The following is a 16,701-nucleotide window of genomic DNA, read 5'->3' as shown; positions in this document are numbered from 1 at the left end:
GCCCTCCAGCATCAAGCTGAAATTGCCATTTTCATTGGAGTCACCTGCTTAGGCACAGGTCAGTGTTTCAGTTCGGAGTGGGATGCACTGGAAACCAAATGGCTTTTGGCTGAACCCAGCCCTATGCTGGCCAATCCTGGATTGTGTTGCTTGGGGTTGAAGACAGATTAGGGAAAAGCTCTGTGATGATTCTTAGCATTATCCGGTCTTAACCAGGGATGGAAGCTCCTTCTGGGAGCAACGGTGGTAAAAAAAAAGTAATCTTGACAAGTGAAATTAGCTGAAATCTAGTCTATTTTTAAAAATATTTATTGGTTAAAGGACTTCCACCATATAACACATCTACAATAAGTTAAATAATCATATAATGAGCATAAAACACTCTGAATATGAAAAGTATATGCCATATCTTAATTTATATATAGATATAATGTCATTTCACTTCTCGAGATAGGCCTGATGCCTCACAATCACTTCACGTTGTCTTGGTCATCTAACATTGTATTTATTTTTTGTTTCTTTGTTTTACTTATTTCTTTTCATAAGTGAATTACGGTTGAAATGGTCGATATTTCTGTAGATGAACATTTGGACCATTTCGCTAATGAATCTGCATATAATTGGGAGCGATGTTCTGTTTTACAGTTCACAAGCTAATCCAACATGAACCAGAAGTCACAAATCTGATATGTAGGTCCACTTTTAAAATTTATAAAGATGAGTCCAATTGTAAACAGCCTTTTACCTGCCACAACAATATGCGTGAAGCACTGTCATGCTAAATAATAGCCAGCCATGCTTATTTCCCCTCTTAAATAACCAACAAGGAGTCTATAGCCTAGGCTTCCATATATAAAGCAGGTAGGGAACATATTGTTCTTTCTTATACTTCCTTAATTTGTTGATTAAGGGAACAAATCTGCCAAAAAAATCACATTTCCCACTTACCCTGATGTAGTTAGCCGAAGCATGTCTGTAGTCTTTAGTTTAGCGTTTGAGCTCCAAAGCTAACAACAGAAATCAATAGTCACTGAAATCTTTTCTGTAAACACATCCCCAAAACTTCTCTTAACCCACTTTAACCACAACCAGGTCTTTACTATGGTGGCACAGACAAGCCAGTGTGGTTTAAGAGAGGACTTTTAGCCCTCCAGACAGACAGCAGCTACATGAGCGAGTATGCGAACAGTGCTGCTTGTGTAGTGTTAAAAGCAAGTATACCGCTGCCTTTAGTCACAGACAGCCAAGTCTCCCTTCTGTCTCACTGAAATGCATGTATGATGTTAATGTGCTCCAGTTTGCCTGCAAATTAGATAAAGTTTTGTGATCTGTATGACGTTTTGTGTGGCTAGCGTAAGACCCCCTAGCCGTCACACAAATGAGGCGGGTAATACGATGGCAAGTTGGAGTTTCCATGAATGCGGTGTCCTATAAATCAAGGCCACAAATCACAAAGAAAAAGCTCTATGTGGGAGGACAAATTCCATGTGTCTTTTCTTATGAACTCATGCTGCTAACATGTCGCCTTGATCCCAGGCCCGTGGGGATGTAAGCATTAAAATATGACGCGAAGCACTGAATGTAAAAGGCCATGAGCAGGTCGCCCATAACAACTCATAAAACTCAAACACTAAAGAGTGTTTATCTAATGCTGATTAGTATATGGAAAGCTAATGCTTTCCCCACATGTTCCTCTCTAAAATTTTACAGGTTTCAAATCATTTCAAGGAATATTGAAAAAATGAAGACATTTTAGATGTGTCCAAAATGGTGAACAGAGCTGGGGATTGTTCTAAAAAGCTGTATGATGCTGAAAATCAAGATAGTTTGATGTAAATCTGTAAATAGATCTTCACAGTGTATTATTTGTCATGTAATACCTTCCTGCTGTTCCCATAAAGCTCAAAAAACAGAATAAGCATCTAAAAATAAATTGTAACTGTGTAAGTTATTACTAAAGAAAATAACAACTATGAAAATGACAGTTGATTGCAAACTTTTGAACAGCACTGTCGGTATTCAAGCCTCTTAGAGTGCATTAGAGGCCACTTTCCTGCACCTCTTAAGTGGGTTCAAGCAAATGCGCACTACACTACACCTACACACGCCTGCTCACGTTTCTTTCCACGGTACTGAATCTCTCCAGTATCCAATTGTGACACAATACACAGTCATGTTTTCCAAGCCACACACAAATGGCATTTTGAGATTTTTGGCCATCTACCATAGCACTGCACTGAGGCCTTCTGGTCAGAAGGTTTGAAGAAGTGCGAGAAAATCATCAGGAGGCAGATTTTCCAAACAAAAATGTCTAAGGCTTTCCTGTGAGATGAGCCTGTAATGCTTGAATTAGATTTGCTTTTGTTTCTTAGTTGATTGGATTTGTGTGTTCAGGCGAGATAGAGACCTGAGCTTGCCTTCTTTTAATATATAAAGCAAAATGACACGAGCGTTTTAGCAAGTAAGAACTGGCAAAAGGCCCCAGGGGACTGCATTCAAATGCACGTGTCACATATAAGCAGAATCCCCCCGAATATTCAAAAATTCTGCATAACTAAATGGTTCAAATGTAAATAAAGTCGTTCGGAGTGGTCTGATGTGGAATGTTCCACAGAAACAGAATTGTTAACAGTGTCAGTGATAGGAATCAGATGTCTGACATTTTTAAAACTTGTAAAAGCAACATTATAGAAATGTTGCATTATGCTAAATTACATTAAATGGCTGCGGATATGCTACCTGATGCTGGAGATGTTGTTTTGAGAAGGTTTTAAAACATGTTTTTTTTAATCCATTTACAGGGGTATAATCCATTTATTCATGGTAGAGTATTTCCAGGATGTTATAAGACAAAATCCCCAAAGAGGTATTTTTTATTCCATATTTCAATTACTGACATTACGTATTTAAAACTTTTTTGGGTTTTGGGTAGTAAATAAAGTTGCATTGTAGACATCTGTATGGTTTTCCATACTTCCATACAGCTGTTGACCTTCGTGCTCAGGTCATTGTGATAATGAGTTCTCCATGCAGGTCATGTTTGTGTAAATAACACTGCATAGTAGAACAGTGCACCACCACTCCTTTGTCAACTAAACCTTCCTGTAGGTCCTTTGCTGTCATATGGGGGCTTTGCTTTGCCTTACTGGCCAGCATACAAGCAGTTCTATCTAAGAATCGTCTTGGTCTTCAGGATGCTGCCTTGACTTTTCCCTTTATTGCCATTTCTTAATGACAGTGTAAGCACGCATTAGCATTAGTAGAAAAATGATATTTTTTTAAATAGTTTGCTGCAGAGATGTCAACGTTTCATTTTAACACAATATGTAATTTGGCAAAGTGTGCCTAAACCTTTGCACAGAACCATAGCATATTATGAAACATTTTGTTTGATAAAAAATATCCACAGAATTGAAATGAAAAAAAAAAAAAACATTATATTGTATAAGAATGCTTGTCAATTATACACTGCTTAAAATTTCAGCAACCCCAATTTCAAGCTGCATTATGTAAGATTTGTTTGTTAAAACTGAAAACCTGCTAAAATATGTTGGACACCCTTTAAAAGCCGAAGGTATTAATTCAAAAGTCAGAGCTGTTGGAGCAGAGTTGGCGTTAGAGTTTTTCAGACCATGTGAGATTACATATTGGCATCACACTCACTGACTCAAAAAGAAGGTCCAGCTTGATATGTGCTGGTTACCTGTGCAACGTTGGTGGAGACGTTACTTACAGTGTTGAGTTTTCATTATGAAAGATCTCATCTCAATGGGGTATTAATTGAAGAGGCCTGACCTCTGGGTGATTACCCTTTGGAGCACCCTCACCTTGTTCATGTGCAAAATGAATAAATATATAAATAAAATCATGGGCCATCTTACTGACAGCATAATTAAAGAAGAGATCTGGGTCATGTGATTTTAACCTTCAGCAAATGGAAAATCCCCACAAGAGTCAATGGATAACAGAAAAGGCTTGTTTTCTTTTTGTTTCTCTTTAATCTCTTTTTAATTGCGGTTTAATTCAATTTACCTATCAATAATTCAGGATTTTATTCAAAGGCATTGTAGATGATGCTACTTGAAGATTGAATGTTTTTTTTTTCAGATTTACCAAAGATGCCTAAATGCTTTCAAACAAAAAGTGTGTGTGTCGAAACACATAACTGCACAAATCTTAAAGGGAGATTCCTGATTTTAAAGTGTCAACATGATTCAGCTGTTAGGAAATCAGCAAAGTCTTTCAGATTGTTTTATTGAAAGAATTCACCATTCTAGAAAAACGCACGGAATAACGCACAATGGCAGTGATAGGAACCAGGGGTCCAATACCTCTAAATACTACCAGAAAGGTACACAAAATGCTTATGTATTAATTGCCTGATGCCTTAGAGCAGAGGTCACTAATAGGCAGTCCGGACCCAGACACTGCCCTTTGTGGACCTGGACCTATAACCGATAAACTATGGAGGGTTATGTCATTTCGACGGGTGCTTCGTTGTTTTGATTCTTCCCTGTTCTGCCCCCTTGTTTCTAGACTCTGCCCTTGATCATTTTCACCTATGTCTTGTAAACCCTCTTGTTAACCACCTGTGTCTTGTTACGTGTTCCTGTATTTAAGCCCTGTGTTTTCCCCTGTTAGGTTGCTGGTCTTTGTATTATATGATACTGTATGGTGTTCGTTCTTCTAGTCTCAGTTGTGTGTTTAGTCTGTTTTCCTTTTTGTTAGGTCTGTCCCTCCATCTCTCCGTGTTGGCTCTTTGACCTTGGATTGTCTAGAGCCTGATTATGGATTTGCCCCTGATAAATCTTGCTTCTCTCAGCGTATGCGTCCACCTCATCATTGCTACCCGGCATTACATAACCAAAAGACTGTATTTAATATGATACATTAATTAAACAAAAAATCTGGGATTCCACTTTGTAATGCCATTAAAATGTAAACATTCATTACTTCGATGTCAAATGCTCTCTTCTAGAGAAACTTTCAACACAGATTTCCTTACAGTGGCATTTACTGGAACCAGGGGTCACAATGTCTACAGTACAAATACAGCCCATTTATTTTTGAAGGGCCCTGCGATGAACTGGAGACCTGTTTAAGGTGTATCCTGCCTTCCACCCAATGACAGCTGGGATAGGCAACAGCTCCCCACCATGACCCAGAAGGATAAGCGGTTTAGATTGTGTGTGTGTGTGTGTGTGTGCGTGTGTGTGTGTGTGTATTTTTGAAGGGACTATTTTACCTAACAATTATAAGTGTGTTTTATACAATATGTTGGACCCAATAAAACAATGTTTCAGGCATTTGGCAGTGTACTCAGTACCATTTCAGGTAATAACATTCTGCTTTTTGAGGCATGAAACTCTTCAGATGTTTGGTTCCTATCACTACCACTGTGAACAATTCTGTCTTTGTATGTTTCTCTACAATGGATTATTTCACATCAAACCCCTCTGAATGACTTTGTTTACATCGTAACCATCTAATCATGAAGAGTTTTTTTGAAAATTTGGTGGAGTTGCTCTTTAAGTAATATCCTAATCCATAGTTCTTCTCTGATAATTTGATGAAAAACAGGTGAGAAATAGACCTGAGGAGTCTGTCCACAACATCACTGTGTGATACTGAAAGCTTATGGCAGTGTGTGTGTGTGTGTGCTCCTGGCCCCACAGACCAGGGAGAGACCTTTTATCCTCTATAATTAAGTCCCAGTCTCTCTTGCCCATTACGTCTCCCTCAAACGCGGTAGCTCAGGGCGAAAATTACAGTCTTTTTTCTCCCCTTTTCTCGCTCCTCCATTTTTCCTTAAAGTCTTCCCATGGTTTCCTTCGGGATGTGAGTCTTAACAACATTTGTAGGAGACCGATCGGTGGATTTCACCAGAAATAGAGCAGGAACGTTCTGGAATGAGAGAACACCAAGTGTGGATGATGTGTGGCAGCTCTGAATCACGCAGAATGACATGATGGCAATGATGTCACATAGGAATAATAAGAAGTTGTTTTTACCTGCAATTTTTTGTGAGTGAAATGACACTCATTTCACATTTTACTCTTTCAGGAAATACATTTTGCATGTAAAAATTTGGAACGACTTCATTTATGGTGAACTTTGGCGGGTGAAATTGTTTCCTCCACCAATAGGCGTGACTGATTTAGCTGCATTGACTTCTGCAGTGGCGGCCCTCCATAACCTTCCCTGCTGAGAAAACTCATACAAACCATTAAGTGTTTCTGTTGTCTCTAGATGGGTTTTTATGTGTTTTGGCTTTTTGAATGGGTTGACATCACAATGTAAAATATCCCGATGGTTCACCAGGTGACCAATGGCTGATTCAAAACGCATTTCATGGTTTCCTAATGAAATCCGAAGGTGTTCTACAGGAAACTAGTGGTCTCTATTGGATGTATTAAGCCAAAAAACCAGTAGGCTTTAATCCTAATAGTTTCCAATGGTCCTTTTTCAGCACGGATGAGCCTCCAAAAATGGAGAAAACACTCATTCACAGTGTCTACCTGTGGATCCTTTTAATATTTCTTGCTTACTGTCTAAAAGAGTCGGACAGATATTTTGGTTGGTGGAAGATTCACAGCCCAGCAGTGGCACTGAGGGGTTTAAACACTAAAAATGATCCACCACGCAAATAATACAAGCTCTGCGGTGGTCCTGAGCACTGAAGAACAGGATCTAACAGAGTATGCAGAGAAACAGATGGACTACAGTCTGTAATTGTAGAGCTACAAAGTGCACCTACATGGTCAGTGGAGCTGATAAAATGGACAATGAGTGTAGAAACAAGTAATCAATGTTTATGTTATGGCTGCTTGGTGTAGTTAACTGATACAATTATGTTCATTTTTGTGTTGTTGCTGTTTATGGTCGGCAAATTATTCACGTTAATCAGCTTGCAAACTGCCATGTTAGCTCCTTGGCTACTGTTGCTGCGCACAAGCCACCTCACAGCCGTCAGCCACGCCAGTCACCTTTACTTTTTTGGATTCAGGATGCAGCACTACATTCCCATGAGTAAGATGATTATTATCTATTATAATTATTATAATAATGTTCACTTTGTTGCATTGCTGTTTATCATTAGCAAGTTAGCTAGTCTGCTAACTGCACCGGCATGGAGACGTGACTGTGGCTTATACTGTTTTAATCAGAACCTATAGAAATATATTATAATACCATGGGACTATGGATATTCTTCCTTTTTGTTGCGACTGAATTATTATCTAAGGGCTACTGACTGTCCAGCCTGAGACCTGCATTTTAAAAATGCTCACATCGTGAAAACCAAGTTTTCTTCACTTTTTTAAATAAAAGAGTTTGATGTAGTAGTATGTGAAATGTTTTTAAATGTTCCATTCACTCCCCAGTTCATATAATCCATACAGTCCATAACTTCCGATTAAGCTTTGAAAGCTGTCTGTTCTAGTGCACTGTTTTTGTGATGTCACAAACACAAACACAATTACATTTACCCATCTAGTACCTGCCTTAAAACACTGAAGTTATAAAGTTTACAACTGTTTAATTGTAAGAGATGAAGAGGGGTTTTATAATGGTTGCGAAAAGTTGAATTACCATTGTTTTTGGTACATAAACCCACATGAATGTCACAAGTGGGCCTCAGAAGCAAAATAAAATGCAATAAAATGTTGAATATGGACCCTTTAATATCCTAGAGGCCTTGATTTAAGACTTATTGTTCAGTAAATTCTTCAGTAAGTACAACAAAAGCTGACGCATGAGCTGTGAAGTGATGAGAGGGGGCCTCTTGAGGTTTGGGGGGTAATCAGAGGTGTTAGACTGAGGCTGGGTTCCCCTGATCTAGATGAGTAAGCAGTAGTCAAAAACTGAAAGAAATCTCCATTCAGTCTGCTGGAGGGTCTGTTGTTTACAATTCAAGTCACAAAATGACTGCAGTCACCCACTTTCAAGGGCAATAGCAGGAGAAAGGTGTGTGTGTTGGAGAGGGATATATGTGTGTGTGTGTGTGTGTGTGTGTGTCTGTGTGCTTAACATCAGACCCTTGAGAAATGAATCAGTGTAGTATTCCTGTCCTGAAGACAAACATGTACATGCAGAACAAATAGTTTCCCTTTCCTCTCTGCATGTGATGCATTGCATCCCAAATCATTTGTTTTGTAGACCAATGTGGTAAAAATAAATAGTATAATAGAAAAAAAAATACAGTTACAAATGTTCAGATCAGATCTCTAAACGTTTTGAGCAGAAGTCCAATTCTGTGAACGCAGGTCATTTAAAAAAAAAGTGCACACAGTGGAAAAGCCACTAGCCCACATATATATAGGGGATCGATCAGACACAGGCCCCGCCTCTCACGAGTGCTGATTGGCTAATCTGCTCCGTGACAGACAGTCGCAGCAGATCAGTAGCAGAGTGCGCGGCTAGCAATATGGCCCCTCCCCTCTCGAACTATGATTGGCTAATCCTCTCTGTGACGGACAGCTCCGTCCATCAGATCAGTCGGAGAGAGTACTGAGAGGACAGCAGTCGAGCGAGCGAGGCAAAGTAACAGAAAGTCGGGATTTTTTTCGGTGAAAACCACTTTGCGAAGGCTGCGCTGGGCTCGGCTGGTCCTCGGCTTTGCTCTTCGCAGCAGAGCTCCGCATTTCGAGTATATCGTGTGTTTTTCTCGTTTGTTTTCCTCTTTAATCAAGTCCTCAGTCAAGGACTCACGAATGTAAACTGAGTAACGTTTCTTGCGCGCGAGCTCATTTGCTTGCGGACGAGGTTTCTTTTCCACGACGAGGTTGGACTGAAACTAAGCATGTAAACATCCACCCAAGTCCAGCGAAGCAACAGACTGTCTTTGACCGACTTTCTGAAATGATCCCACCGGCCAACATGACCGGGAGCGACGACTGTGTCGGCTGTAAGGAGAATGAAGGGGACGCTACGGACCTGCCTCAGTCTCCGTCCTCGGTCAGTCAGCAGGAGTCCAAGGTAGCTACGCCACTCTAACGGTTTTAACGGTCGTCAACTTTAGCTCTCCGGTGCTAATTTTGTTCTTGAGAGGTTTTAATAACAATTTTCCTATTTGTTTGTCGGTTGAGATGTAAACAAAGTAATTCCGAGTAGCTTAATGTGAAATTTGTAGTGAAACGTACTGACTAACGTTACTACTTCCTCACAGTAGTAATATAGTTACAGTTATATGTAATGTTTTTGATGGTAAAATAGTGGCGAACCTTTTTTTGGGGACTATTTTGCCTTAGAACAGCCTTCATGTATCCCTCCACCGTGAGTAGATTAAATGACATGCGTTTTAGACTAAAACTTTATCACAGAACTATTATAAAACAAGTCTCAGACACCAGGCAGTGTTTGTAGTAGCATTCTGTGAGGGGGCTTTTAGAGGCGGACGTCTGGTTCCTATCACCACTGTGAACAGTTCTGACTTGGAAAGTTTCTCAATTTACATGTTTCACACCAAACCTCTCTGAATGATTTTGTTGATGTGTTAGCCACATAATTATGCGGAAATTTTGAACAATTGGAGTTCCCCTTTAAGGAGAAAAGCGCTTACATTTAAGACTTACTGCAAAAACAGTTGCTTGAAATACTGTAGCTAGTGATCTAGTTTATCAGTGAAATATTTAATTTGGATTTTATCATAGTAAAAGAGGCCTGGGGCGGCATGGTGGTGCGGTGGGTAGCACTATCACCTCCCAGCAAGAAGGGCCTGGGTTCGATTCCCCAGCCGGGCGGCCAGGCTTCTTTCTGTGTGGAGTTTGCATGTTCTTCCTGTGTCTATTTCCTCCCATAGTATAAAAAAATGCCCCTAGGTGTGAATGTGTATGTCTGTTTGACCTGTGATGGACTGGCGACCTGTCCAGGGTGCATCTTACCTTCGCCCGATGGCTGCTGGGATAAGCTCCAGCACCCCTGTGACCCGGACGGGGATGTGGCTCAGAAGGGGTGTGTGTGTAAAGAGGCCTGTAAAACTCAGTTATAGTGAAAAGCAACAAGCTTCACAAGACCAAAATTCTGTCTAGGCCTTCAAAGAATTACTGATAAACTTAAATTTAAACCATAAAAAAATAACCATCTGTTAAGATACCCTGCTTAATTTTTGTTCGTTATGTGTATGTTTTATTTTAGCCGCGAATGTGTTGATGCTAGTGAGTTAATGCTGCTTTTAATTAAAGCTGTGGAGAAAGGCTAACAGCCTAAAAACAAGTGATTTTTCCCTCGACTTGAATCAGAGTGTGATTGATTGAGCTCCTACAGTGTCTAAAAGGTAACAACACTTCAGGGACCCTAATACGAGCAGCTTACCTGCATTTCATTTATCTGCATTTAATTTGAGTGAGCACAGTGCTGAGTAACATACCTCCCGGTGGAGCCGTATAAATCACCTGAAGGTTACTTGCGTACCTTCGCAGAGTATTCCAGACCACGCTCAGGTAAATGTGCTGCTACCTCAATGAAGTTATGCCTCAGAAAGGAGTAAAACCAAGCAGAGTAAAAGTTATCAGGCCCAAAAGCTCCTCAAGTCCTGAGATCTGCAGAGAAGCCTCCTAGTACATCCAGCATCCAGCACTTTCTCCTTTTGGGGGTCCTTTTGTGAGAGGTGTGAGAAGCAGAAAAGCAGAACAGTATACAATTAGAGAATTGAAAACAATGACCCACTTGAGTCGAAGTAGATCTAGGCGATATGGCAAAAATATAATATTGTAATACTTGATGAAATTTTCATGTAACATTTATTTTTGATCAATTGGAACTGAGAAAAAAAAGAACCATTAAAAAAGTATGATCAAAAACTACGCATGCACTGATTTATATTCAATATTTGGCACACATTTTAGCACTAAATTGAATTAAACTCATCTAGTTTTGCTCTCTTTTTAAAGCAACATGCAGCTGGTCAGTGTTCTATGAGTACTGACAATATCCACAATACGTTCAGAAAAGCATATTGTATTGTATCATGACATAATTTATCTCAATAACTCTATAAATTCACATATTGTCATAAAGTAGAAACCAAAGTATTGTCATAAATAAGTAAATTATTCGGACATGTATCTGAGTAAATCATTGCTGATCTCTGGTCACAGTTATGTCTACTCCTCTGTTTGGCTCAAATAAAGGGTGTGAAATTGTCCCATCTGTCTAAAAAGAGAGATCAGTGCTTTCCAAAATGGTACCAAAGTTTCATCTTTCACGTTGAGCTTGAGGATCCTGCTTAAGATGTCTACATTTTTAGCTTTAGCTAACCACTTGACTGTGATGCGGTTCGTAATTTGCCACGGAGGGGGATTTTTTTTCTTCATTTTTGTGATGTGTAAATGAAGAAGACGAGTTGGACAGATTTGTGGTGCAGTGGGTGAGTCGTGGGATGTGTTTAGTCACTGGTATTGGCATTTTGTCTGCTTTTTTTCAGCCTTCCGTCGACTATCTGGGTCATCTCTAGCCCTGAGTTACTACAATTAGGCCTAAAATATCGGACAGGTCACTGAAGTTGTAGAATCCTCTGCCAGTTGCGCTTTCTGCCCTGCATTAAATGTCTGCTGACACATATTTGCCGCTCTGCTTTGTAATAACCTTTTACATTAACTTCAGACACCTGTTCATATTTCATGACTGTTGGTCACCAGTGGCCTCTTATATTATATATAATGATGTGCATATGGTCAGTTTATTCTGTTCGTATTGGCAGGGAATCTTATTTTTCCAGTATGTGTTGCATCAGTCAGTGTATCTTTTATGATATTCACTCTCTGTGGTCTGTTTTGACTTGAAGGGAGCTGTCACTGTCTGCATCTCTGTCAGTGAGTGCCCTCAGGCAAGGCAATGGAAATCCACTTCAGGATCATAACTAAATGTCTGGTTAAACTCTAAAGAGCTTGGCGCAAGAGCCACACACAGACTTCCACACATACAGGCTTCTAGAGTGCAGTATCTGGGCCTATAACCCCTGGAGGTTTCAGTCTGAGCTATTGAAACAGACTCCATCTCGACTTGGAAGGGGTCCTCTTTAACTGCTGTTCCGCTTTCTTAGAGAAAAACAGTCACAGTAAAGATTAAATTCATTATGTATTATATCTGTCTGTGGTATCTGAAATGAGACTCATCACCATGATGACCTGATGTAAGAGTGTGCTTTTATATATATATATATATATATATATATATATATATATATATGGAGCCTTTTCATAGTGGTTTTCTGTTGTTTGCAGTAGTTCTTTTGCTCATGATCATAATCTGTTCCTCAGATTATCATACATGAAATCACTTCTTAAAGCACTTTGAGATTAGAGGTGGGCAGTATGACTATATTTTATCGTTAACGTTATAAATTATGACCCAGTATGCTTTTCTGACAATATTGTGGATCTTGTCAGTAATTAATACTGACTAACTATATGTTTTGTTACAAAATGAGTATAGTCCGCCCTTTTTACCTGGATTTTGTGCAGTGTGGTTTGTAAAACACTAATAAAAACATTGTAGTTTATTACTGGTAATATTATTATAGTTTTTTTTAATATATTGCTGTTGTTGGAAGAAAACCTTGTATCTCCAAAATGACAACTTTACAGGAGAAGGAAAAACCTACTTTACTTTTAATGTAAGCCAATGGAATCAGACTTTTTCCAAGTCATTTTGGGCCGTTCTTTTGGTGCATTCATCATGAAATTTACACACAGTGTAAAGGGTGATTGGTATTTTCAAATTATGTCAAAAACGTCAAAAATGGAGAGACAAGGTTTTCTTCTGACAACAATGATATGCATATAGTACCCTAAGTTTCTTTTTTGGCTGTTCCAAATTTTTTATATATCATGATGCATATCGTGTGCCATGAAATTATCTTGAGGTATCATTATACAGTTTTTCCATATTGTCCCTCTACTTTGTCCCTCACTACTTTACTTTTAATGCAGGTCAGTGTAGTTTTTTAAAGTCAAGTCAGGTTTATTGTCAATACTACAATATGTACAGGACATACAGTGTACTGAAATTGTGTTACTCTCAGACCTCATGGTATAGCGATAACATTAAATAGACGGTAAACAGGAAAAGTGTGAATTTAAATAGACACTAAAATACACTAAACACTAGAAATATAGAATAATAAAAAATAATATATAAAAACATTTTTTCCAAGTAATCATGAAATTTACACACAATGTAAAAGACGATGGGCATTTCCAAATATGTCAAAAACTGGAATAAAATATATACACTCTAGTGGGTGTTATTAGGTGGCAACACAACATTCAAGCCCTTTACAGCATGTTCCTGGCAGCACTCCGATCTCACACAGTGATCTCAGAAGTTGAATGCTGGGACCTTGTACGATTAACTGAATACTCAAGTAGCCGTGCCCTTTTTTTTTTGACTAAAAGTCTTATGACTATGTCTCAAGACCTGATCTTGTTGTTTGTACTGTAGAATAAATATAGTGGAGTGCTGATGGTTAGCCATTGCATAATGTAAGAGTAGAACCCTATAATATGATATTTACAACAACAATGTGTTTAATCATTGGGGGATGCATTATTCATGGGATATGCGGAAATGCCTCTAGTAAATTGCTTTTAGTGTGAAATAAGGTCTCCACATTCCATTAAGTTGTTGTGTGGGTAATAGAGTGCTTCTGTTTGAACCTGCCCATGCGGCTGTTGCTCTTGCCGAGGACACTAATGTCATCTCTAGGGATGGTTGTATGGTTATGTGGAAGAAACAGTTTTTGATTCTTACATACATTAGGGCTGAATGATTTGAGAAAAAAAATTTAGATTTTTCCAGCTAATAGTAATATTGTGACTGCTATTAAAATTTTACATTTTATTATTAGTAGTATTATTATTACTATTATTATTATTATTTAATTGAGATTCAGGCCTGTTTTTTTTTGTTTGGTTTTTTTTGGCCATGAAGACCAGAGCATCCACCTTTTTTGGCTTGAGGCTCGACCCCAGAATGTAGTGTGTCAAACTGCACGTAAGTTGTGGTTGTGATGTCACAACACATGGAGGTTTCGTTGCTTCTGATGACAACATTTCTGCGACTGTACACACTGAATAAAGATGGTTCTTCTAGGGTTCTTTAGTAAAGACAATGGTTCTATATAGAGCCATAAGGACTCAGACCCATTTGCATGCATAAAAGGTTCTCTGCATGGTAAAATAGTTCTTTAGATTGTTGGAGAATGTGTTGTATACGGTTCTATGTAGAACCTGTTTGAAAAGAGTTTGGTCTCTATAGGACCAATGTGTTCTGCTATTGTAATAAGCTTGACATTAACAAGCAACAAAGTAACAGTATCAGAGCTCTTTTTAATGCTATACAGAACCACATATGACACATTCTCCCATGGAAGAACCATTTAACCTTGCAGAGAACTCTTTATGCATGCAAATGAGTCTGAGTGTTCATGGCTCTGTATAGAATGACTGTCTTTACTAAAGTACCATCTTTTTTTAAGAACCTAAAAGAACTGTGTAGGCTATAATTAAAGAAAATTGCAGATCTTGCAATTTGAAAATTCTTAAATTGTCTTAAAGTCTTAAATTGTGATTTTGATTAGAAAACAATTAATCTTTCAGCCCTAACATACATGGACATCTCTAGGCCATTTAGGCCCCCTTGACCAATAAATGTATGTTGTTTATTGCAATGTATGTTGTTTATTGTTGTTTATTATTCAAATCTCCAAATTTACAGCATATTGTGATAGCAGGGCATGATCTGGGCTGCACTAGTACAGCGTACTGCAGTATTTACCAGTGTAATGTGAAAAACGGACCACCCCACTCAGCCAATCATATCAGACCTAGTAATTTGTCAGCCAGTCATATCAGATATGGGGGAGGGTCTCTGTTTTTAATCCATCATGCGAATTAACATTGTTCAGCAGCCACTGAAGGTGACAGTAAGTTAATGTCAGTGAAAAGGACATATAGTGTTGAGCGTAATGTAGTTTTAGATTTGATGGAGCTTAGTGATCAAGAAGAAACCGAGGGATAGTTATTTAAGCTCTTAACTAGGAAAGTATTTGTCGCTATGACCATGAAATTGTCACTTAGTTTATTGAATAGACATACAGAGTAAAATCACGCTTTTTCTGGTGACACCAGCTGAGACTAAACTAATCCCTTTGTATTTGTTTAATATATTTAGGGGCTTGCGGATTGTCTAAGAGAGAGGAGACAGCATTGCTTGACTTCAGCACCTTTGCTTGATCTGTGCTTGTTGTAGGTGGATGAATAGAGTATTTATGTCATGCTAGATCTGTGCTTTATACAAACTACAAGGAGACAGATTTACTGTATAATATATATTTATATTTATATGTACTGTATTTTTAGACAGGGTCTAAAAATCCTATAAAAAACCTAAAGGTCATGTGTTGATAGATTCTTATCTAAAGCAAAACAATGAATAATCATATACTCTTGGAAATAAAGGTAGTAAACTGTCACTGGGGCAGTCCCCCACTTGTCACTGGGTTATCTTTAATTGGGGAATATAACTGTACCATAATCCACTGAAGTTGTACTGACTCCACACACCCCGTCTCGTCTCCAGGCTTTTTATTTCATTGTTCTCTTTTAAATCATTTCGTTATGAAAAGATACAAATACAAACTTTTCACCTGGAAAAACTTATAAGGTTTGCAATCGGACCTTAAAACCACTGCTGTAACTTTGAGGGAACATTAACATTGTTTTTACCTTGATGAACGAAAAATGTACCTGCAGAGAACCTTTAGTTCTAACAGTGTAGCATTATATATCAGTCAAGTGAGATTTTGAGGAAACATCTGCTGATAGTGATATACAGCTAACGTGCTTCTTCATGTCCCTGTTTTCATCTCTCTCTCTGTTTTTTCAACAGTTATCTGATTGTATTTTGGCTTTTATTATGCGTTTAATCCTGAATTTGTAGTTCTTTCATTTGCTGTTTCAAGGAATAATCCAGCCCCAAAGCCAAGATGAGATCAGATAACCCCTAACGGTTGCATGTATCAGACATTTAAGAGTAAGACTGCTAATCTAGGGTTAGAATTTCTTATTGATATCTAGATGCCATATGCCAATAAACTCCAGTCTTTATTTACAAGTCTGATGTATTGTAGAATTAGTTCCTCCCTGCCTTAGTAACTGTATGAGTTAGAATATAAAAGACTGGTCTTAGATCAGCACTCACATGGAGAGGTTTGGTGACTTCTGCATGTATCTCTAGTTTTTGATACTAGTTTTTTGGGGCTATAAAATATAGTTTTGTGAAACGTGGGATTTAAAACTTCAGAACTTCCATCATTTTATGTGTGAAAATTCCTACTTGGATTCCTAAGTGCTGTATTTGCTGGCTGTCAATGTTTTCGAGTCTCTGCTTGCTTTCTTTTTGTCACTTTTGCTCTTGTCAGGTAATAATAGGATGAAGAATGTGCCTCTCGCTCGCACACACACAGAAGAAATAGACCTAATCCTGTGCCAAAAATATGTGATTTTTATCAGCCGGCACCTCCGCTGTGGAGGTGCAGGCTGTTTGAGGCTAACACAGAACAGGCGTTTGGGTGCTGACAGTGGGGAGAAATTGAGTTTGAATAGAAGTAGAAGATTTGTTATTTCCCTGCATGGCGGTCTTTTGTTTATGGAAAATGAACTTAATACAAACAGTGGCATTGTCCATGTGGAACGCATGAGC

General features: G+C 38.6%; 1 protein-coding gene across 5 annotated transcripts in view; it reads left to right on the top strand.

Annotated features, from left to right (window-relative positions):
• The first annotated feature begins 8,514 nt into the window (after positions 1 to 8,514).
• stac (SH3 and cysteine rich domain) overlaps positions 8,515 to 16,701 on the top strand; it is a 65,149-nt gene continuing 56,962 nt past the window's right edge. For 4 of the 5 annotated variants that reach the window (XM_017707832.2, XM_017707830.2, XM_017707831.2 and 1 more), the window contains exon 1: positions 8,515 to 8,976. In XM_017707832.2, coding sequence (XP_017563321.1) covers positions 8,860 to 8,976 — 117 coding nt within the window. In that variant the 5' untranslated portion in view covers positions 8,515 to 8,859. The remainder of the gene's footprint in view (positions 8,977 to 16,701) is intronic. The other variant, XM_017707829.2, reaches the window with a different exon arrangement.

Source organism: Pygocentrus nattereri, chromosome 10, assembly GCF_015220715.1.
Source record: "Pygocentrus nattereri isolate fPygNat1 chromosome 10, fPygNat1.pri, whole genome shotgun sequence".
Lineage (NCBI taxonomy): Eukaryota > Metazoa > Chordata > Actinopteri > Characiformes > Serrasalmidae > Pygocentrus > Pygocentrus nattereri.
Note: the sequence above shows the minus strand (reverse complement) of the source record. Positions and strands in the feature narration are given on the sequence as shown.